The sequence below is a fragment of the Scomber japonicus genome, chromosome 2 (genome assembly GCF_027409825.1).
Source record: "Scomber japonicus isolate fScoJap1 chromosome 2, fScoJap1.pri, whole genome shotgun sequence".
NCBI classification, from domain to species: Eukaryota; Metazoa; Chordata; class Actinopteri; order Scombriformes; family Scombridae; genus Scomber; species Scomber japonicus.
Genome location: NC_070579.1, coordinates 23,397,355 through 23,417,160, shown reverse-complemented (window position 1 = coordinate 23,417,160; position 19,806 = coordinate 23,397,355). Strand labels below are relative to the sequence as shown.

The window sequence follows — 19,806 nt, the reverse complement described above, 5'->3', positions numbered from 1 at the left end:
TTCCACCAGTAAGGGAAAAAAGTAGATAAGAAGTTAGTCATGATAAAACAAAAGCACGTGGTAAATTAAAATTAGGGGATAAAACGTTTAAATTTTGATTTAAATTGAAATTATGAGACAGAAACCCCCCCCTGTTTAATCATGACTAACATTTTTAGCTTCCATCGTTTTTCTTTGCCTTCTCTTTTTGTTCGGACATGTGTATAAATTACTGTATGAGCTCATGGGTGGCTCGGCTGTTATATGTCTCTGACATCTGTTGATTCTATGTTTTAGGGATTTAAGAGGGGTCTGACTTCCTTCAAATACATACACATCATATTTCCTGTCACAGGGCTCACGCTACAGTACATCCAAACTCTCATACTCAGGGGATTTGGCACACACTTCACTGACAGACTTTAATGGGCCACACTCCATAGAGATACATGTATATGGAGGACTGTGGGTGTGTGGTAATTGAATAAAACTCAAATGTGATTCAGGGTGCCAGGAAAAGCAAACTGCTCCCTGAGGGGTTATTTGGGTGGAGGGAGGCCGTTTACAGATGTCAGAAGACCTGCTTTGAACCACATCACACTTACAATAGCAGCTAAAGTCTTGGTGGAGATTTCCTGCATACATTTACCCAATATTCCTCTGAAGTGGATTAAAGTATTTCTCAAACAGTGCAAAACCTTCACAAGCCATAAAGTCCAACAGTCTTAAAGTTGACTGTACTTTGTAAAAACTATACAACTGTTTAAAAAAACAAAACAAGTAAAACTACACATAACAGAAATAAACATGTTAAATATTGTGTATTGTGAAAAATGTAATTCTAGATGTTTCAAATAAAAGATATTTTTTGAAGACTGAAAAAAGAGAAAAGATTTCAAGGGTATTATAAATATGCAGTGTAGAGTTTTGGTTTCTTCATCCCTTATGAGGAATGTTATTATGCATTAATTAGAAAGAAAGCATACATTAATCATAATTACAGCAGATTCATTCTAACATCTCATTTATCAATTAATATTACTTCTTTTAATGCCAATGGTATTACCACAGTCTTGAATTAGTTTGGCAACCACTTCTTCTCTCATAATCTGTTACACACCGAGCACACACACACACACACACACACACACACACACACGCACACAGATACACACTTTCCTATAAATAAATTACAAATGTTGACCTTTTCACTCAATTTCAGTCATCCAAAAGCCATGGTTACGTCATAAATAGCACTAACAGCTTGCATTAAAAACAAATATGATGTGTTTATGAACTAACATTTAGCCTAGATAAACTGAAGCTACAACATTAAATGGTGATAATAAACATTAATTCATCAGACTGAAAGATCCAATGCTGCATCATAACAACTTTACCTTTAACGTATCAGTATGTGTCACAATACTTCAGTAAAATTATGAGTTTATATTTTTCAATTATGTTATTTCTACTTTTAGAAAAGTATTTGAATCCACAAATCTCCAAATGCAGTCGCCCTGCAGCACTCATGTTTCCACATAACAAAACAAACAGCACCGAGTACATCTGATTAAAGCCAGCAGTACAGTTTTAACTTGTAACAATGCCTGACAGCCAGATGACCAGATGTATGTGATATTCATGCTGACAGTATACAGAGCAAACATTGCTACAGTCATGTGCTACTTATTTAGGCTGCAGAAGGTGACAAGGCCATTGTGCTGTAATATGAAGGTCAGTTTGGACTAAAGGACGCCCTGTTTTAAACATGATGTGGAAGAAATGACACACACAATCAAAGGAATAATCAATAAACCAGGGAGGGAAAGAGAAAATATGCACACATGCTCACATCTTTTGTTTCACATCTCTTGTGTTTACCTACTCTAAATTAACTGAGTTGAGCAAAAGAAAGTACATGCAGAGATGTCACATTTTAACAATTTTCTTTATTTTTTTCAAACCAGTCAAGTGCAGGCTTGTGCAAATCATTAGGCCTATCAGATAAGTTCAGCTATTTAGTCTATACCTGTGAGCTGTACATGTGCTTTGTTAGTTGTTCAGTCATTCCACCATCAGCCAGCTACTTTTTATAATAACATTAATTTAGTTCATTCTCATCTTCAAAAATAAAATGACCCCAAATGTCGTATTATTATTATTATTGTTGTTGTTTTTATTATTATCATTATTAATATTATTAATAATAATAACAATAATACAATTATGTGTAGTAGTAGTATATGTGACATTTAAATGGTCCCTTTTTATTATAGTGGCTGGACTCGCACAAATTAAGACTTCTTCAATTCCGTTTTACAAATATAAATGTAACCAAAACAATCAATCAAAATGTTTTTTTTATAAAATCGCACCCAAGCATAACTGTAGGCTACATTATTTTATAGGCCTAGTGTCTAAATTCTGATTAATCCTATGATTTTGAATTGCAGACAAACGCTGTGTAAATTCAAACACAGTTTATTGCAAACATTTAAAAAATCTGTTTTTCAAAAATATTTGCTTCACGCAAACACTAACTATGGAGGCCTGGCTGCAAGCTTAGGCCATCATTAAAGAGCATATTTACATATACCATGGGTTTATTATTCTGAGACTGAGCGGACAGATTCAGTTCAGCTCTCCGTGAGATAGTTAGATTAAATTAAAGTAGACGAAACTTTAATAATCCCAGTAGGAAAATTGGGAAACTGAGAAACCGGATAGTTAGGTATCATTCCGTGATGCGAGACAGGAGATATGAACGCAGAGTTTGGAGGCAAAGATGGGCCAGCGGCGCAGCGTCCCGGGTCAAAATGTTCAAAACATGAGGGGAAATTCTTGGACAGGAGGGAAGACAGCACTGGTAGGCCTATAATGCTGCTTACATGTGGGACGCTGGGACAAGTATGGGAGCTTAATCGACTTCCTATGCCCAGATCTCGGTATAAATCAGGACCCTGAAGACAAGAGCCCATCCTGTGCGCTCCAGGCAGAGGAAAAATAGGCATGAGACTGCGCTCCTGCGCTCTAGAGTCCCCCAAATAAAAATGTTGCCTCTTGAAGCGTTTCCTCCGGCGCAGAAAACTCCCGTTTTCAAACATATCGGCCGACATGGGATCCAGAGTCCAATAGTTTCCCTTCCCGGGATTCCCAGGCTCCCGGGGCATTTTGACAAAACAGTCGTTAAGAGACAAGTTGTGACGGATTGAGTTTTGCCACGCAGGAAACTTCTCCCGATAATACGCAAATCGCTGGCTGATAAAATCACATATCTCACTGAGGGTGAGTCTCTTTTTCGGGCTCTGGAGGATGGCCATGGTGATGAGAGCGATGTAGGAGTATGGGGGCTTCACCGATGCGGTTCTCCTGCCTGGACCATCTCGGAACCGTACTGCAAAGTCTCCCTCCTCCCGAACTTCAGCAGCTATGGATGAAGCGCTCTGCTCCAAATCCGCATATCTCCGATGAAACCCTGAAAGAACTGTGTTCTTCACAGCCTCGCCGCCGTCTGACTGTCCCTCCACGTCAATGTCCGTTTCCTCCATGAGTTTGCTGTCCAAGGTCATGGTCCTCACAGGGTCTGGTGGCGCGGCGGCCCCAGCAGGCTACATTAGCGCCTGTCTGACTAAACAGGCGCCGCAGACCTCTTCTCCCATTTCATTCACAAAAAAGTTGCGCATCTGACTGCATCTTTGACTTTTTAGCTTCCCAATTTACACAGCCTCCTCCTCCTCCTCCTCCTGCAGTCTTCATCAAAACAACAGCAGATACAGATCTGAAACAGGGAACCTATAAAAGGTTCACATTAGATACTGTACAATGAATATTAGGTGTGATCATACTGAGAATGCAGAAGTATTACTGACATGTTAGCTTGTAAGCAGCTTTTTGGTGCATTTTTGTCAAAGTGGAGACATTTTTCTACTGGATTGTTACATCTTTAGCAGTGAATCATATTTTACAAGCAAAATATGCTTTGTATCAATGACCCTTAATCTGTAAAATACAGTAACTAACTATAGCAGCCAAATAAATATGGTGAATTAAACAGTACAATGTATTTTTAAAAAGTAAGTACTAAAAAATATACTCAAGTACAGTATTGAGGAAATATACTTCAACGTTCCTTATAGTTGACAGTTGATGTTGAAATGACCACAGCAGGAGAGACTATTTTGCATAACAATATTAATAATAATAATACTGATAATAATAATAATAATAATAATATGCTTAAAGTGAAATATGAAACAAGCACATTATTTTTAGTGGGCTTGTTTCTATCTTTTATGTTCTTGGCCTACAAGACACTCATTTCCTTCAGTGATCCTTATTGCCGGATGGTTTGGCACTTTCCTTCTCTCTCTCTCTCTCTCTCTCTCTGTCTCTCTCTCTCTCTCTCTCTCCCTGGCTGTTTCAAATAAGAGGAAGACGTAATCCTTTTTGAAATAATAGCTGCACTGTATCAGTCCGTGTGAGGCCACCCACTTGGGAAACAGGCCTGAACTGCATGGTGGGCTGAGGAAACTGTGGGAAGTCTCATTAATGAACAACTCTGCTTTGTACCTCTCACTGTAGTTTAATATGATATGTGTACCCTTCTCAAACTATTATACTATTTTATAATCCTTGACTTTTTTTTCCTAGTGGGAAGATTTATGCCTAGCATTTGTCCTACAGGTAAGTGCACACATGTTTTCCTTTAAAGATTTAATTGTGTTGTTTAAAAACCAGGAAACACACTGGATGTTTCATACTGAATTTAATACAGACCGAAACTCAGAAACAGTCATACTGAGGAAATCAGTGCACCTCTTTAACCAGCAACAACACAATACTACCCCAAAACAACAACAACAACAACAACAACAACAACAACAACCCAAATAAACTCCAAGAAAAGCAACAAACGATGACAAAAACAACAAAAATTAATTTAACTTGTGCAACTATACATGCTTCTGCTGAACATAGCAGGCAGTCTTGCTGTTAAGGTCAAGAGAAGTAAATTGTTTTGCAGTTAATAACGGTGGTCACACTGAGCTCAGGTTGCAGTTTCTGCTGCGGTACAGAAATAACTTCTATTGCAGCTGTCTGGCACTGCTGACCATTATACACAAGCAACACTGACGCTATTTAGATGAGAAAAAAAAACATCAATTATAACTCAACTTTCCACTGCATGTGTCCCCACACTATCCCATTCATTTGTTGCAAAGTGTTCTCAGCTCTGCTACAAACTACCTGTGCTTCATCAACATGTCCCATTTTTGTCTGTAGATATATAAGAACAAACCCATCCACTGTATACACTCTGTGAACTATGTTATAAACAGGCTAGCAGGTAGCACAAATATGAGCATTGCAGTTAAGACTGAGGTACAGATTGTTTTTCCAGTTGTTTTACAAGCTGTCTAAAGCCAGAGGTACAACATTGTAGCAGTGGAACTAATGTAAATACCCTGAGTCAAGTAAGATGTAAGAGACTGGTGCTGATAATCACGTTATCCTCCATTTTTACATTCACATCTGTAATAAATTGTTGGACTGTTGTGTGCAAGTGTGTATGCAGACATTTTCTCTGTATGTATGGTCCTTAGGTGGTGTGTTTCCGCTGAGCTGAGGTCAGCCTCACCAAGTTTCCACACTTGAGGCAGCATGAGTTGGAGTTGCCCTCTTTCCTGGGGATATGCCAGCAGTTGACACAGCGCACTCTGTACTTCTTATACCTTAAAAAGTCAAGACAAAAACATGGCAATGTTTAAAACTTCTCAGTGTTTAAGCTTCTCTGTTTTTGATATTTACATGTAATGAATGCTGCTTTCAATCATTAAAAAAAACCTCATACAGTTTATCACTGATAGTTATTCATGATAGCTGAAACATCACAGAGTAGGTTTGTCAATCTGTATTTCATGTAAGCTGTAAGGCTTGTGTATTGAGACCGAGACTGTGAGCACACACTGTAAATTAATTTATTGCACCACAGCAAGTTGTTTTTGACACTTTTACAAATACAGATCAGAAGAAACCGTGGAGACATTAAACAGATTTGCCATTGTCCTTTCCACTAATGCAAAACAGTGCTGACAATGAGCCAGCAGCAGAGCTATTTCAGTGTTTTAAAATCTAAGCCCATATCAGCATCTGTGTAGCTGTCCATGAGCCTGTTGTTAACCATTTCATAGAACCGATGTTATATGAAAGTATGCCAGGAAAACTCCATTTTATCTAGATAAAACCACATACAATCTAATTCTTTATATGTTATAGGTGTGATGTTTAGGAACTAGTTATAATTTGCTCTTATAATCAACTTTATGGACACACTGTCCAAATTGTCCAAGTGGACAATCAGCCCTTGTGGTCTGATCATTATGGACATCAATGTTGCATCAAATACATAACTGCTTAAATGTACTTTTAAGCAGATGTTTTATGTCAAAAATGTGCTTAAAAGTTCAAACTGAACTTGTTTAAGTTGAAAAGTGGCTTAAGGTACACATATTAAGAGTGTCAGCTCTTGCACACAGGTTCCAGCACACGTTTCCCAAAGCTACCTTATTCCACAGGCATTACAGAGAGGGGTCCCATCCTCTGCATCTCTCCACATAGGGGTCTTCCTGGTGCAGCATGATGCACACATTTTTTCCTCTAGGGAAAAAAAAATTAAACAAATATTTGTTAAGTGTCATTTTGAATTGACTGTACTTAAAAGTTTCACATCAGTTTCATGTATTTCTCTCTCTATTCACAGATGTAATCATACAAGAACATGTATCACAGAACTTGTTTCTCTTAGTGTATGACAATACTGAACCTGATTTGCAGCTACTGCTGCACATAGACTGCTCTCCCCACATAAATAGGGCAGTTCCTGAATGTCAGGATGGATAAATTCAGGATATACATTATCCATCATGTCAAAGAATAGAGCATCTGTTTCCATCTCTCTTTTATGACAAACCTGTCATAACTGATGCTGTGAAGTCACATTTAATTTGTGTGTGATGTAGTTGTACCCTCTAGTGGACAAACTGGGAATTTCACACAAATACATGATCCACATGACTGTTACTTCAGTTAAAGAATGATGCTCTAAATGATTTCATTTTAAATACATTAATTTAATACTATATTTTTACCACCATATATTATATATTTAATTTGCTCTCGCTGAGGTTTTCACTTAAATTTTTAAAATAAAAATAATAAAATGACATTTTAATAGAAGGCCATCTTGAGAGTCTGTAAAAATGTCAACATGGCATTGACATGTTGCATCATTGAATACTACCCCGTGCTTAATTGTTACTCACTTGAAACAGTGTTTGTCAGGTCACCCTCCTCATCCGAGCTGCTTGTTTTAAAGGATCTCTGAGATGTTCGCGTCCTCAGCCTTGGTTTTCTTACACTCTTGTAGAGCTCCTTGCTGCATGGAAACATGTATGGCATACAACAATTGTTTTTTTGAAAAACCATGCAAAAAACACAATGAGACAGTGGAATACAGTTGTGATAGGACCATTCCATATTTCAGACTATTCATTTACAGAAAATGTCATCTGGCCCACACCCAAACTGAATTTGTTGTCACCTGTACTTTGCGGTTATGAGGAGCTGACACTGTTCCTTATTGTCGTCCAACTCTGTGTCCATCCTGAATGTCACTCCTTGGAAGTCTGGGTCTAGGATATCAGCACTACGGCTTGGATTAGGTTGTTTTCTGCGAGTCTTGGTTCTCCATGTGGATTTAGAGGAACAATGCTGAGTAGATGGAGGGGATTTTTCTTTTGTGGGAGCATGTGCACATTCTGGTTTAGATGATGTGATCTGATCATCTTGTTTTGAGAGTGTGTGATGACTCTCTGTGGTGCTGAAAGAGAGTGATGCCAATTGTGATGAAGGCAGGATGGAGCTTGGAGGTGCCAGCTGGGTGTCACATGAGGGCTCTGTAGTCAAAGTAAGGTTTGCATTGCAGTCTAGCGTTAGTGTTGGCTTTGATAGCGATACACTTGCATCTTCATGTGAATTAACAGTCAGCTGGGTTTTAAGGGATGCATTGAGAATATGTGTCTGTGACAAAGCATTTTCAGAGGTGGGTAGGTTAAAAATATCCTGTTCAGTAAAGAAACAACCCTTCTTACATTCCTGGTTCCACTCCGATTGTCTGTTAACACTGATTATGACCTTCATTTTGTCTCTGTGTGAAGGCTGAGAAGATGCCGTTGCATTTACCTCCACCAGCTCTGCTCTAACAGTGTTTGTTTTTTCAGGAATTGGCATTTGAACACCACAGCACACTTCAGAGTCTTTCACACAGGGATGTGGCTTAAAACTACTGTCTCCTCTGCTGCAGTCCCCTCTCACATCATTCACAGCACCTAATGTGATTTCTTGCCTCTCACAGAGAGATTGAGATGGTCTCAAAGTGTGTTCAACACTTACACAGTCATCTCCAACTCCTTGACCTGCTGCAGTCAATGATTTGGCTACTGAATAGCCTAATTTTGTGGTAGATGATACTGATTTTGTGTCAAGTTCTTCTACATCTCTTTGATGCATGAGCCTCTCACACTGAAGATTGATCAGACTCAGCATTTTCCAGGGGCTGTTGCATTCAGGATGTTGCTCAACCAAAGCTGTGACTGTCCTGCTTTGACTTCCCTGTTTTACTTTTTTCACCTCATTATAAGGGGACATAAAAGACAAACTGTGCTGGCAGGAACTACTAGAGGTTTGAAATGAATTTCCAAGCTCTTCATTTTTAATCCTGAAATGATCCTGCCTAGATGTGTCATTAAGCCATGTGGACAGGGAATTCGTGTCCATGAAATTTTTGTGGATGGGAGGCGCTAGTTTTGAAACTTCCTGGAACAGGTAGAAGAGTGCAGATTGGGAAGCATCTTGTTCCACTGTGCTTTGGTTTCCCTGGAAGAAGGCAGCTTGTGTCTCTTGTCCTGTGCTCATGTTGAGGCGATGTCTGCATCATAAATAGAAACAAACAGCTTTTAGATCGGTTTTCCCCCAAATAGTGCTCCACACCCCCAAAATATGTTGTGAGATGATGCCAACATTGGAAATAAGAAAATAAAAACCTTGCTTCAGAAATGGCTGATTTTTGTACAGTTTTACCTCTCGAGGCCACTCAAGGTTTTACAGATGAAAGAGTCTGATTAGATGGAGGAAAAAACACTTCAATTGAACTCACAGACAGACTGTATAGGCCTACGGTGGAAAGTACGTAGTTAATTATTTCATATTAAAGAGGTGACAATAAAACTGTTGGGAAATAATTATATAAGTTGAATTGCAAATTAACGTTGACAAAACGCAGAATAATTCAGCTTGTTCGCTATATCTATATTAAGATCTGTCGCTCCTTTGAGGGATACATTTCTGAATGCTGAAATAAGCTAGTGACAATACAGTGTCTAAACAGTTTTGTTTCTAAACTGTGGACGACACGACAGTCATGACTTTAATGAAAACACGAATTTAAGAGTTTGGGATATTTTTATATTGAGGAGTCGATATTGTGTTATTTCATAAACACACAAAAGTTATAATTTCCGTAAAAGTAAGTGTGACATTAGACCACTATTCTTAAAAATGGGGAAATATAAATAAATGTAGCGTATGAAACTCACCGGAAGGAATGTAACAACACTTGGAACCCCTGGTGAAGTTTAAATGTGTTTTAAAATGTAGCCATTTTGTTCTAGAATGTGGACAGTTTCGCGGTTTGTAACGGTTGACCTGTCGCGAGCGCAGACAAATTACTGTGCCACTGACACACAGAAAATCTAAACTATTATTAAATGATTCATCACCATTGTACATGTACAATCACTTTTTCGACCTTTGTTCTTAGACATTTGTGACATTTATGTTATAACATCTAACATTACTTATTGTTATGGTCTATTCGATATGGCTACAATACATACTCAACTCAGTCGGACTATGTATTGGCTGAGTGGGTGTACAACTTCAGCAATTGACTTGATTGTGTTCTTGTGAATCACAGAAGGTAGCCCACTGCATGGCGCCTGATCAATGATCGCACATCAAGTAAACCAATAAATAGGCCTTGAATTGTAACTTTTGCATCTAGTTCACCCATCTGTGCTCTAGCCTACTACTTTCTACGTGCCATGGCCTCGGCTAACCAACTCTTCAACATTTAAGTCTTACAGAGCAGAGTTCAAAACGTGGTCGTCTAAAAAGTATAAATGTATAACTGACCCAGTTAGCAAGCCATCACCCACCTTAGATCTTCACATCAATGTCAACTTACTCGGAGCTGGTTGCTATGATCAGATCCATGTTTTGGACCAGCAGTAGTTGCGCGGGTGTTTTTGGTTTGCTTGATTACAGCTGCTGAGGTATAAAAGTGTCGCCAACACAGAGCTCCTCTTTCACTTTGTGGCTGCTGCAGCACATTTTGTTGGCAAGACAAAACTCTGTTGAAGTCTTTGCTCGTTGAAGGGAGAGACTTTACCAACAGTAGCCAACAGCTAATCGCGGAGTCATCGATTTATGATGACTTCGATTGAAAACATAATGGAAACATCATTTTTGTCCCATTTCAGTCCCTGTAGTTAATGTTAAATGTTGCTAGGCAAAGAGTGCAGAGCACAAAAATTACTTTTAAAAGCATTTTATTGCACAACTTTAAACATTTGTAATTCCTAAAGGCATTATATACACTTACATCTGTGCATAAGTTGGACAAGTACAGTAGACTTATGTAAATGGTAGATGTGGTAAACTCATTCCATAGTAACATGAAGCCCACCAGCTTCAAAAACAGACACCTCTCCTTTCCATGTGAGCACAAATGAGCCACATTAACAAATCAAGCTTTAATCAGTCACCATAGAGAAACAGCTGGGTCTCAACAGCACTGTTGTTCTTCCCCTTGTGATAATTATCAAAGTCAGTTTTGATCTAACACTTGAAGAAAATGATTATCAGCTGATGCCCTAGGATTTGTTTTTTGTTTATAGTAAGTAAAAGTTAAGATTTAAATTTTATATTTTGCTTTGTTAATCACTCCCCCCTCCCTCTGAGCTTCAGTACATGTCTGAGTTGCCTGAAACTACAGTCGGTATGCTCTATGTTGATGAGCCATCATAAAACCTACAAATGAACTTGGTACATGACAATTAAAGCTAATGCTATGTATACAATACCTTTCAAGTGAATTAAGGTGATGATTATGGATTGGCTGAAATGATAAGAACATGTGATACTTGTGCGTATATGAGCTGTAACAAGGAATGTTCCATTCAATGACACAAAGGACTTTGTTAAAAGAAAACTGCTCTGCAACAAAAACATGAATGTCCCTGACCTCCCCTGGTGTTTTAACAAAGAACAGTCTGTGAGATTGAATGGTGTAAATGCTGGCCTGAGAAAACTCCACATAAATAAATACACTGTCAGTTAAAACATCACAGTTTTTTTTGGAAGTAACCATTAATTTCACCTTCAGTGAGACTTGTGTCTGACTGCCTGATATTGTCTGCAGCCCTGTCCTGTCATTGGTTAACTGCGGAAATTGTCAGTCGGCAAGACATCTTGGGAGTTGCTACGGACTTTACTATCCTAGCTCTGCGTCTCTTCGTGGTCGCCCCCTCACTCAACCAGCACACATGGTGTCTAGCTCGCAGCGACACCCTCTCATTTTGCTCCAATCCCCTTCGTCCATCATATGTGCTTCTTCTCAGTGAGGTGTGGGAACATGGCCATCCACATAGAAGTTCCTGGTGACTTTGGGCAAGGTCAGCTCGATGCCGTCAAGTTCTGGAGTGAGAATGATCTGGCATCCCAGCCGGGAGTTCTCCTGAAGCATGGGCGCCATGTCCAACATATCATCCTCCCTAAAGAAAGCAAGATATATAAGAATCAGCTATCTCCCTTTCATCCCATCAGGCACAGACGTTTCTGTAAAATAAAATGCATGTCAATTAATGTGGATATCAGAAGGAGACATACCTCTCCTCAGGATCTGGCAGTTTGTCAAAATGAGCATCACTCACATAGACCTGACAAGTTGAGCAGGCAAGCGATGCCTCACAGGCTCCTGAATGAAACAAATACACATATAATTAGCAATAATTGTCCTAAAATCATACTTCAGTTAAATCACTTTAAATGTGTAAACACTCACCTTCAAGTTCAATTCCATGCTTGTGTGCCAGGTAAAGAACATTGTCTCCCACTTTGGCCTTAACAGGGATCCTCTTGCCGGACCGATCTATATACACCACATTGACCCTGAACAGCAGACATTGAACAATTAAAAAAAAACGCTCTTCTAAGAATATTAGATTTATATTCTTGAAGATATTTCCCTCTTATATCTATAATGCTTCTTCAGCTCTTCTAGACATACCACAACCTGGATGACAGAGAATTTTCACAGATGTAATGACATTTTTTGTAAGTTGCTTCAAAAATACCTTTCTGCGCTGTTCTTTTTAGTTACTTATATGAGAAGGTAATATTGGCTGATAAAATCAACCCGCCAATTCATCTGTCAGGCTCTAATTTACAATGTTCAGGACAGTGCTTGTAAAGACGTTATATTTTTGTCTGAGTATCATTACTTATTCCTCAACTGCTACTTTGTATTAAAAGTAAAATATGTACTTAAGGAGTACTTTTAACTGACAGGGAAAATTGGGCAGATTCTTGATTTAATTAGTGGCAGTCAACTTCAGCTTGGATTTCTGCAAGCACCTCTGTGGATAATTGGTTTGTATAGAGCCCCACAGTTATTGTATCAGGAGTTGAACATTGTGCTAGCCAGAGCACATGTTTGAGCTGTAACCATTGATCAATTAGTTGCCAACTGATCAATTAATTGTTTTGAAAAATATTGTTCAAATTCTCTGATTCCAGCTTGTTACATGTGAGTTCTTGAGTCTTCCGTGACAATAAACACAGTATCTTTGGGTTGTGGGATGTTGTGGACTAACAAGACATTTGAGGATGTTGCCTCAGGTTTTGGAAAATCCCGATCACAATTTCAGTTTTGTGAGATTTCACGACCGGACAATTAATTGATTAATCAACAAAATAATCATAAGTTTAATCAATAATTAAAATAACTTAGTTGCAGCCCTGCATGAATTACTGTTAATATTCAGAACTACAAAAATGTGTACCCTCACATTTATAAATTATGCAGACGATTCTTGCCCTCAAACATTTTATGTACATGCTATGACATCTGCTGATTTAAAGTATTGGCACCATTTTAAAAAGGACATGTTCAAAGTTCAAGTCTGTATTCAACCTTAAGTCAGGTGCCCAAATAAATTTTGGTACTTTTTTTCTTGCTGTATTCGTTCCTCCTGTTCATACTGACCATTAGAAGATCCCAATGTAAGTGACGGGGGCAAAATTCACAGACCTTCTTCTGTGCAAAAATGTGTTTAGAAAGTTTGCCGGAAGCCAAAATGAAGCTTCAGCCAATCAAGATATCTTTCAACATTATAGTCTTTTTAGTGCCAGAGTCACTCTTTTTGTTACTTTACTTTCACTACAGCCCAACAGGGAAACACTGTGCAAAGGAAAACACAAAGAGGGATGCTTTTATGCTTAAAAGACTATAAAAGTGGCCGATATCCACTTGATATGACTATTACATTGAAAGTGAATTTGAGGCCAGTATGAACAGGGGAAATGATTGCAGCAAGGAAAACATCTTTCAGTGTTCACTTATATGACTGTTGTTTTAAGATAGATTTTAAAAAATGTGAACATATCCTTTAATCCAAATGAACAACAACAGAATGAGGTCAGTGAATCACAAAATGCAAGTTTAGCATGACTAGGCAAAAATTATAAATATCGACCTCCCCCCTCCCAACACGCACGCGCACACACACAAACACAAAGACATGTTTCAATGTTGGATAACAGAAGCTCTGCTCTAATTAAAAGTAAAAACGTGTACTACTTGATACTAAAAAGCCCATGTAAACTTACACGTCGTCTGGGTCCTCTGAGTTGGAGCTCCCCTCCTCACTGTGATAAAGACCTTCGAGAGAAGATATGAGGACAGTGAGTATTTCTGCTGTCAGTGGTGATAACAGACTCCACACAGCATCGAAGGGATATCCGACCCGCTGCACAATGTTTCATCACTACATCTGGGTGACGTCAAGTTACACAAGTGTTATTGAATGAACTTTCGACCCCAGTGAAAGCCGAAATCCCCTGACCACCTGTACGCCAAACTTTCCTGGCATCAGCAGTAACATTAACTCTGGTAGTACGACGAATTATCAACATTTATTCGACTTATCGTGAAAAAATCGTCCTGAGAGAGAAGAGGCAGGCTCTGACTGAGGCTAAATGTGTTAGCAGGCTGTATCACTCACCTATACTGGTCTGCAAATGTCGATTAATCGTTCGGAAACTATCGATGGAGCCTCCCCTTTGTTGATTAGTTGCGCCGTTCCCACAGCTCTTCAGCCTGTACAGCGGACATGTGCTACAGTCCGGTATTACTCGAGAAAGTCTCAAAGTCAGCCCCATGCTCGACCGGACAGCAGCTGAGGCCGCCATGATTGTGTTTTGGTCACATGGTCGAAAACGGCCTATAGGAAAAGAGCTAACGGCGGAGTGATACACATCTGTGACAACAGGGGGCGCTGCTGCCTCATAATCAGACCATAAATGGCCCAAACGCAACAAAATTACTATGATATTGGATTATGTAAATTAACATAGATAAAGGCTCAAAGAAAACCAAGCACTTTTTGAGATTAATTTGCGTTCATTCAAGGCAAAGCTTTTAACTCCCTACAAGTAGCAATAACAGATGTGAAAGGACTTTTATTCAACCAGGCAAGCTAATAACCTTTCTGCTTTGAATAATAATGTGTGCCCACCCCCTCCATCATGTTTTTACATCACAGTTGTGTAAGCTGCATGCGGGATCATGATCAGCTTTTAAACTGGTTGTTATATCACAAATACTCATTTGCCCGCCACTTTAACTTAGATTTTTAGTGAACACAGAGAAACTTTTCACTTTCAGCAGATAATGGTGAAAACAGTTTTCTTGTATCAAACTCTGCACGTACATCATTCTGTACAGTACAAGAAAAACACATTTTTTAAACAGTTCTTAAACAGTTTGATGACTATCTCTAAACCAAAAGTATTTCTCTTGGTTTTATCTTTATTCATCTATTGACTCCGTCTCAACTTGCATTACTAATTATAATCCGATATTATAATTTAACTTGTTATGGAATATTTTTATCATATTGCAGCATTGCTATTTTCTCTTGCTTTAAACAAAGACATACCACATTCTGTGCTACTGTATTTTGTTTCTAGATGCAGCTCTGACTAGTCTAAGCCTGTTAAAGTTATGCCTCTGGTGAAAGAAGCAGGTCTGCTGGGAACTATCAGTGTAGTGTGCAGATCCTGTGTCTGATTTTGGCCTTCAGGTTGTTTTTTTTATCCAGTACTTTGTCCACCATACTCCTCTTGCCTAAGGAAGCAGGCCTGCCTGTAGTTCAAAATATTTTATATTTTCACAAAGTGAAGTCCCATTTAGTGTAAAACGCTATAATCGCCAGTATCACACAGAATTAAACATCTGCCCTGGCCTGGCGCTGTGTACTGTGGAGGAAATATTGATAAGAAATGTGATGCAGGTTGGCAGCAGAAGACTGTCATGTATGACTGAGACCACCAGAGTGTGACGACAGAGAAGTGATGTTATGGCTGGAGGAGAGTGAAGCGCTCAGGCACTCTGTTGTCTCTTACTTTCCCATTCTTCTCTGTCCTTGACATTCACTTGAAAGACAGGAAGTTATCCTAGAAAAACTGCTATTGAACACATAATCCCTTTACACAGCAGTAAAACTGCCAAAGAGGAAAGTTGTGTTGATATTGAGTTATGATTTATAGGCTTGAGTGAGTCTATAATAAATGATGAGCTCACCCACTGGGATAGCACTATATTTTATGCTCTTTTCTTATCTTTCAGTGTCTCATAATGATTTATACTTTGGGGAGAACCCTCTCTTTTAGGTGGGTTTAAGCTGTATACTAACCCCCCATCTGGATGTAGAGGTTCCTCCCATGTGTATGGTCATAAAAAGTAAATGAGGCAATCTCACGTCACGTTTTTTTTTTTTTTTTTTACAGCCAGTTCAACTCACTGGCATATAGATTATTACACTTTATGTAGTCTTGATCCACATAATGAAACGCTATTACACTTTCTTGTATGTACTATATGTACTCTCTCTCTCACACACACACCTGCACACGATTAGTGTCCAGGGACAGTTTATCTGTTCGTCTGTGAAGTCTGTGAATCTAGAGCACTATATCCTTGGGCCCTCTTGTCCTCAGGTCTTGCAGGTGTGTGTGTGTGTGTGTGTGTGTGTGTGTGTGTGTGTGTGTGTGTGTGTGTGTGTGTGTGTGTGTGTGTGTGTGTGTGTGTGTGTGTGTGCGTGCGTGTGTGTGTGTGTGCGTGCGTGTGTGCGTGCGTGTATATGTAGAGGTGTGGTTGGTGGAGGTTGTTACACGCATCACTAGAATATTAAATGGTTTCTTCAAATTACACTCCCCATCCTCCCTGATGACTATGCAGTACAATAATTTATACTCCCCCACATACAGTAGACATATCTCCTCAAGCCATTTACACTGAAATATTTAAACAAGACATGTTTCAAGACACTCTCTTCTAACACAAGTCACCCAGAGCACAACAGCAATAGCATGTGTGGACATTTTAGCAGTGATATAGTGATTTGCTGAATCTACCCAGAGTATGTAATGAGCATGTGTACGTATTATGTTTCGAAGAACAGATAAAGCATGGAAAACAAATCCCAGCAGTCCTTTGGGTTCCATTCAGTCACTCCTGTCAGTGCTCCCATTATTGTGTGTATACATATATATATATATATATATATATATATATATATTTGTACATATAACAGAATATCATAAAAAGCATACTGTAAGTAATGTACAACACACCAAAGTACACAGATGTTTTGGGAAGTCACTGAGACTTTCTTAAAGTAGTCATTAGTAGAAAGAATTAATTTTGGGCTGAGGGCCACAGGCAGGGCTGGGAAGTCGGAGATTGTGGATAGATTGACTAATGCACTGTTGGTTTTGGTATTTCATGGGATTTATTGACAATAAGAAAAGAATAGACACACAGTCTTTCTCAACAAATGGAGTTTTTTCATGAGCTTATCTTAAGTCATTTTGTTTGTGGTGTTTGTTTAAAAGGTTTCACAACCCCAACAACATTGGTAGAATTGGTTGAAAATGCTTCATTTGTATACAGTTAAAAAAGTTACAAAGTTTTCTGTGTGTGTGTGTGTGTGTGTGTGTGTGTGTGTGTGTGTGTGTGTGTGTGCGTGTGCATACACATTGTATTTCCCCTGTTTAATGTTTATTTATTGTACTTTACTGTAACTACATTATAAAGTGTGATGATCTATATTAAGTCTCTGGGTTTCATTTGATTTCAGCTGTTTTACTGCAGTCTGCTCAGATTTGTCAGATGATGAGAGTTTTTAAGGGAATCCAGAGTTTGAATGTAATGTAAATTTAGTGATTTCCTGCCCAGTAGCTTGCTGTATGAGACAATAGGTTATGTTAAAACATTTTGAAGTAGTTAAGTAACACAACATCAGAACGTGTCTGAACTCCTGTAACTCAGTTCTGTGTGATCTTATCATGTCATCTTTATCTTAATGTTTAAAACTGCTTTCCATGCATGTGTTTACTTGCATGTGGGCAGTGTTGCGCCAGCTGTGTTATGCATCCCGCCTCTCAGATGAATCACACAAACTTCTGAGAGTAACTAATTAGAAACAGTTAAAAGGGAAAAGTACCCTATGACCTTTCATGCTTGGTCTGTGTGGGAATTCTTGTTTCTGAGCCAGACAAAAGGGAACTTACCATCAATGTGAGTAAACTGCAGTCTGGGAGCTGACATTATTACAGGCAAAACAGCGTCTTAGTCAATGTTTATACATCAGTTCTGGGACACTTTCCCTATTGTGTGTCACACATTTAAATGTCTCCCTGGGGCTTCAAGGTTGTGTTGAGGTGTTTGTAATTAATGACCTTTTTAACACACAATACTAAAAACTGCACAGCGGCTAACGGTGATATGTTTGTTTTAGCTCAAGATCTGATTTGGGTTTAGTGGTCTCAGTCTGTGGCTGAGCGTCTACCGTCTGGCCTGTGATGGACAGTGTTGACCACTGACTGTTGACCTTTGACACTGGATTAAGTGAAGCTGCAGAGAGAGGTCAAAGACTGTGGAGGTCACAGAGATGCAACGAATCATGTCAACAAATCCAAACACACTGAGTAAATCATAAGTCCACTAAGTTTGTGGATTTTAATATACTTGAGCATTGAAAGGAGAATGCACATTATGTTGATCAGATTTCCTCACATTTAAAAGAAGCTGGTGACATCCAACAATTTGTTATTGTCAATAAACCCCATAAAGCAGCTTTTGCTTTAAAGTTGGTCTTTTAATACCTTTGGACCTACCCAGACTGTTTCGTAGTACTCAGCCCAATTCTGATGGTGGGTGAATGAAGATAGGTGCCCCTATTGAGTATTTAATGGGTAACTACACACTCAAATACTACTAGCTCCCTCCTTTCGTAGCATGTTTAAAAATGCAACACAAGAATGCCAGGAAACAACTCTATGGGGGTGTGGCCTTTTAGGTATACATTGTGTGACCCGTGAGGTCAGGGGCCATAGACTGACCACCATTCAGTAGCATGAATAGGGACCCTCTCTGTGTCGGGGGAGGGGTGGGTTAAGGTTAAGGTTACCATCGTCTCTCGTAAACGTCTGAATATAGTTACTGGCAGGTTCATGTGTTGTATTTACTGCCACAGAAAAGGAATAAATCTTATTGTTATCAGGCTTGCTAGCACCACATGCGTGTGAGAGGCACAAACTGGGCCTACAGTCAGCCAATCTTCTTTTTTTTCTCGAATGTCTTTTTATTGAGAAATTTGACATACATTCCACACATATATTCAGAATACATTTTCATAACAAATTCAATTAAGGCAATATTTTTTCCTTTCAATAATTTTTGTCTAAAGAGGTAAACAAATAACATAATGTGGCAATAAGAACAATAACAGGTTGACCAGGATCCCCCATCACTCACAGCCAATCTTCTGATATCTGTATTGATGCAGTAGCTCAAATGAAATAGACCTCAGAGTTTTGCCTGTTACCCTCACAATTAGGGAGGAGCAGAGAACTGAACTGAATTTTAAAATAGTAGTAGCTTTTTATTGTCATTATATTGAGGGCCAGACAACAATACACTCCTTGAGCCATAAGACTGTTTAAGACAATTAAAAACCATTCAAGACATAAAACATAGATTATCTACAAGAGAAGTGCAATATGCAATATAAAAAGGTCCAAACACAGCAAACAGCAGCAATGCTTGTTGTAACAGTAGGCCACACTCCAGTGAGGGTGAGTGGGATGAGGGTATCAGGCCGTGTTCATTAGTTTAACAGATTTGAGGAAGAAGCTGTTTTTCAGTCTTGCAATGTGTGACTGAATTGTCCTGTATCACCTGTCAGATGGAAGTAGTTGGAAGTGGTGGTAGCCAGGATGTGTTGGGTCATGAAAGATGTTTAAGGTCCTGCCCTGACAGCAGGCTTGTAAAATGTCCCTGATTGCAGGAAGCTGGGTACAATGATGTATTGTGCCGTCTTGATGAGTCTTTGCAGAGCCCCTTGGTAAACCATGCTGTGA

The 19,806-nt window shown here is 39.0% G+C and overlaps 3 protein-coding genes across 3 annotated transcripts; all 3 read right to left on the bottom strand.

Moving 5' to 3' along the window:
* Nucleotides 1–2,642: 2,642 nt before the first annotated feature.
* Nucleotides 2,643–3,551, bottom strand: LOC128366019 (forkhead box protein D1-like). The gene has a single exon (XM_053326668.1). The coding sequence runs from the start codon at nt 3,549–3,551 to the stop codon at nt 2,643–2,645; it is 909 nt and encodes a 302-aa protein (XP_053182643.1).
* A 2,030-nt stretch (nt 3,552–5,581) lies between these two features.
* Nucleotides 5,582–8,955, bottom strand: zglp1 (zinc finger GATA like protein 1). Its single transcript, XM_053326657.1, has 5 exons — nt 8,854–8,955; nt 7,583–7,752; nt 7,305–7,417; nt 6,546–6,639; nt 5,582–5,714 (listed from the first exon to the last, which is right to left on the bottom strand). Exons 1-5 carry the CDS (start codon nt 8,953–8,955, stop codon nt 5,582–5,584), a joined length of 612 nt encoding a protein of 203 aa, XP_053182632.1.
* Nucleotides 8,956–10,638: 1,683 nt separating this feature from the next.
* Nucleotides 10,639–14,571, bottom strand: fdx2 (ferredoxin 2). Its single transcript, XM_053329032.1, has 5 exons — nt 14,385–14,571; nt 13,990–14,041; nt 12,164–12,270; nt 11,989–12,076; nt 10,639–11,873 (listed from the first exon to the last, which is right to left on the bottom strand). The coding sequence occupies exons 1-5, from the start codon at nt 14,569–14,571 to the stop codon at nt 11,717–11,719; spliced, it is 591 nt and encodes a 196-aa protein (XP_053185007.1). The 3' UTR covers nt 10,639–11,716.
* Nucleotides 14,572–19,806: the final 5,235 nt, after the last annotated feature.

Bases quoted from the DNA above. Each gene is read 5' to 3' on its own strand.
- LOC128366019 (XM_053326668.1), bottom strand. From the start codon at position 3,551: ATGACCTTGGACAGCAAACTCATGGAGGAAACGGACATTGACGTGGAG.
- zglp1 (XM_053326657.1), bottom strand. From the start codon at position 8,955: ATGAGCACAGGACAAGAGACACAAGCTGCCTTCTTCCAGGGAAACCAA. The intron at 7,753-8,853 runs GTTTCAAAACTA...CCATCTACTCAG, and splicing joins TCTTCTACCTGTTCCAGGAA to CATTGTTCCTCTAAATCCAC. The intron at 6,640-7,304 runs GTGAGTAACAAT...TTTTTTCCCTAG, and splicing joins CCTGACAAACACTGTTTCAA to AGGAAAAAATGTGTGCATCA.
- fdx2 (XM_053329032.1), bottom strand. From the start codon at position 14,571: ATGGCGGCCTCAGCTGCTGTCCGGTCGAGCATGGGGCTGACTTTGAGA. The intron at 12,271-13,989 runs GTAAGTTTACAT...TCTGCTGTTCAG, and splicing joins TCAGAGGACCCAGACGACGT to GGTCAATGTGGTGTATATAG. The intron at 11,874-11,988 runs GTATGTCTCCTT...TGCTTTCTTTAG, and splicing joins CTGCCAGATCCTGAGGAGAG to GGAGGATGATATGTTGGACA.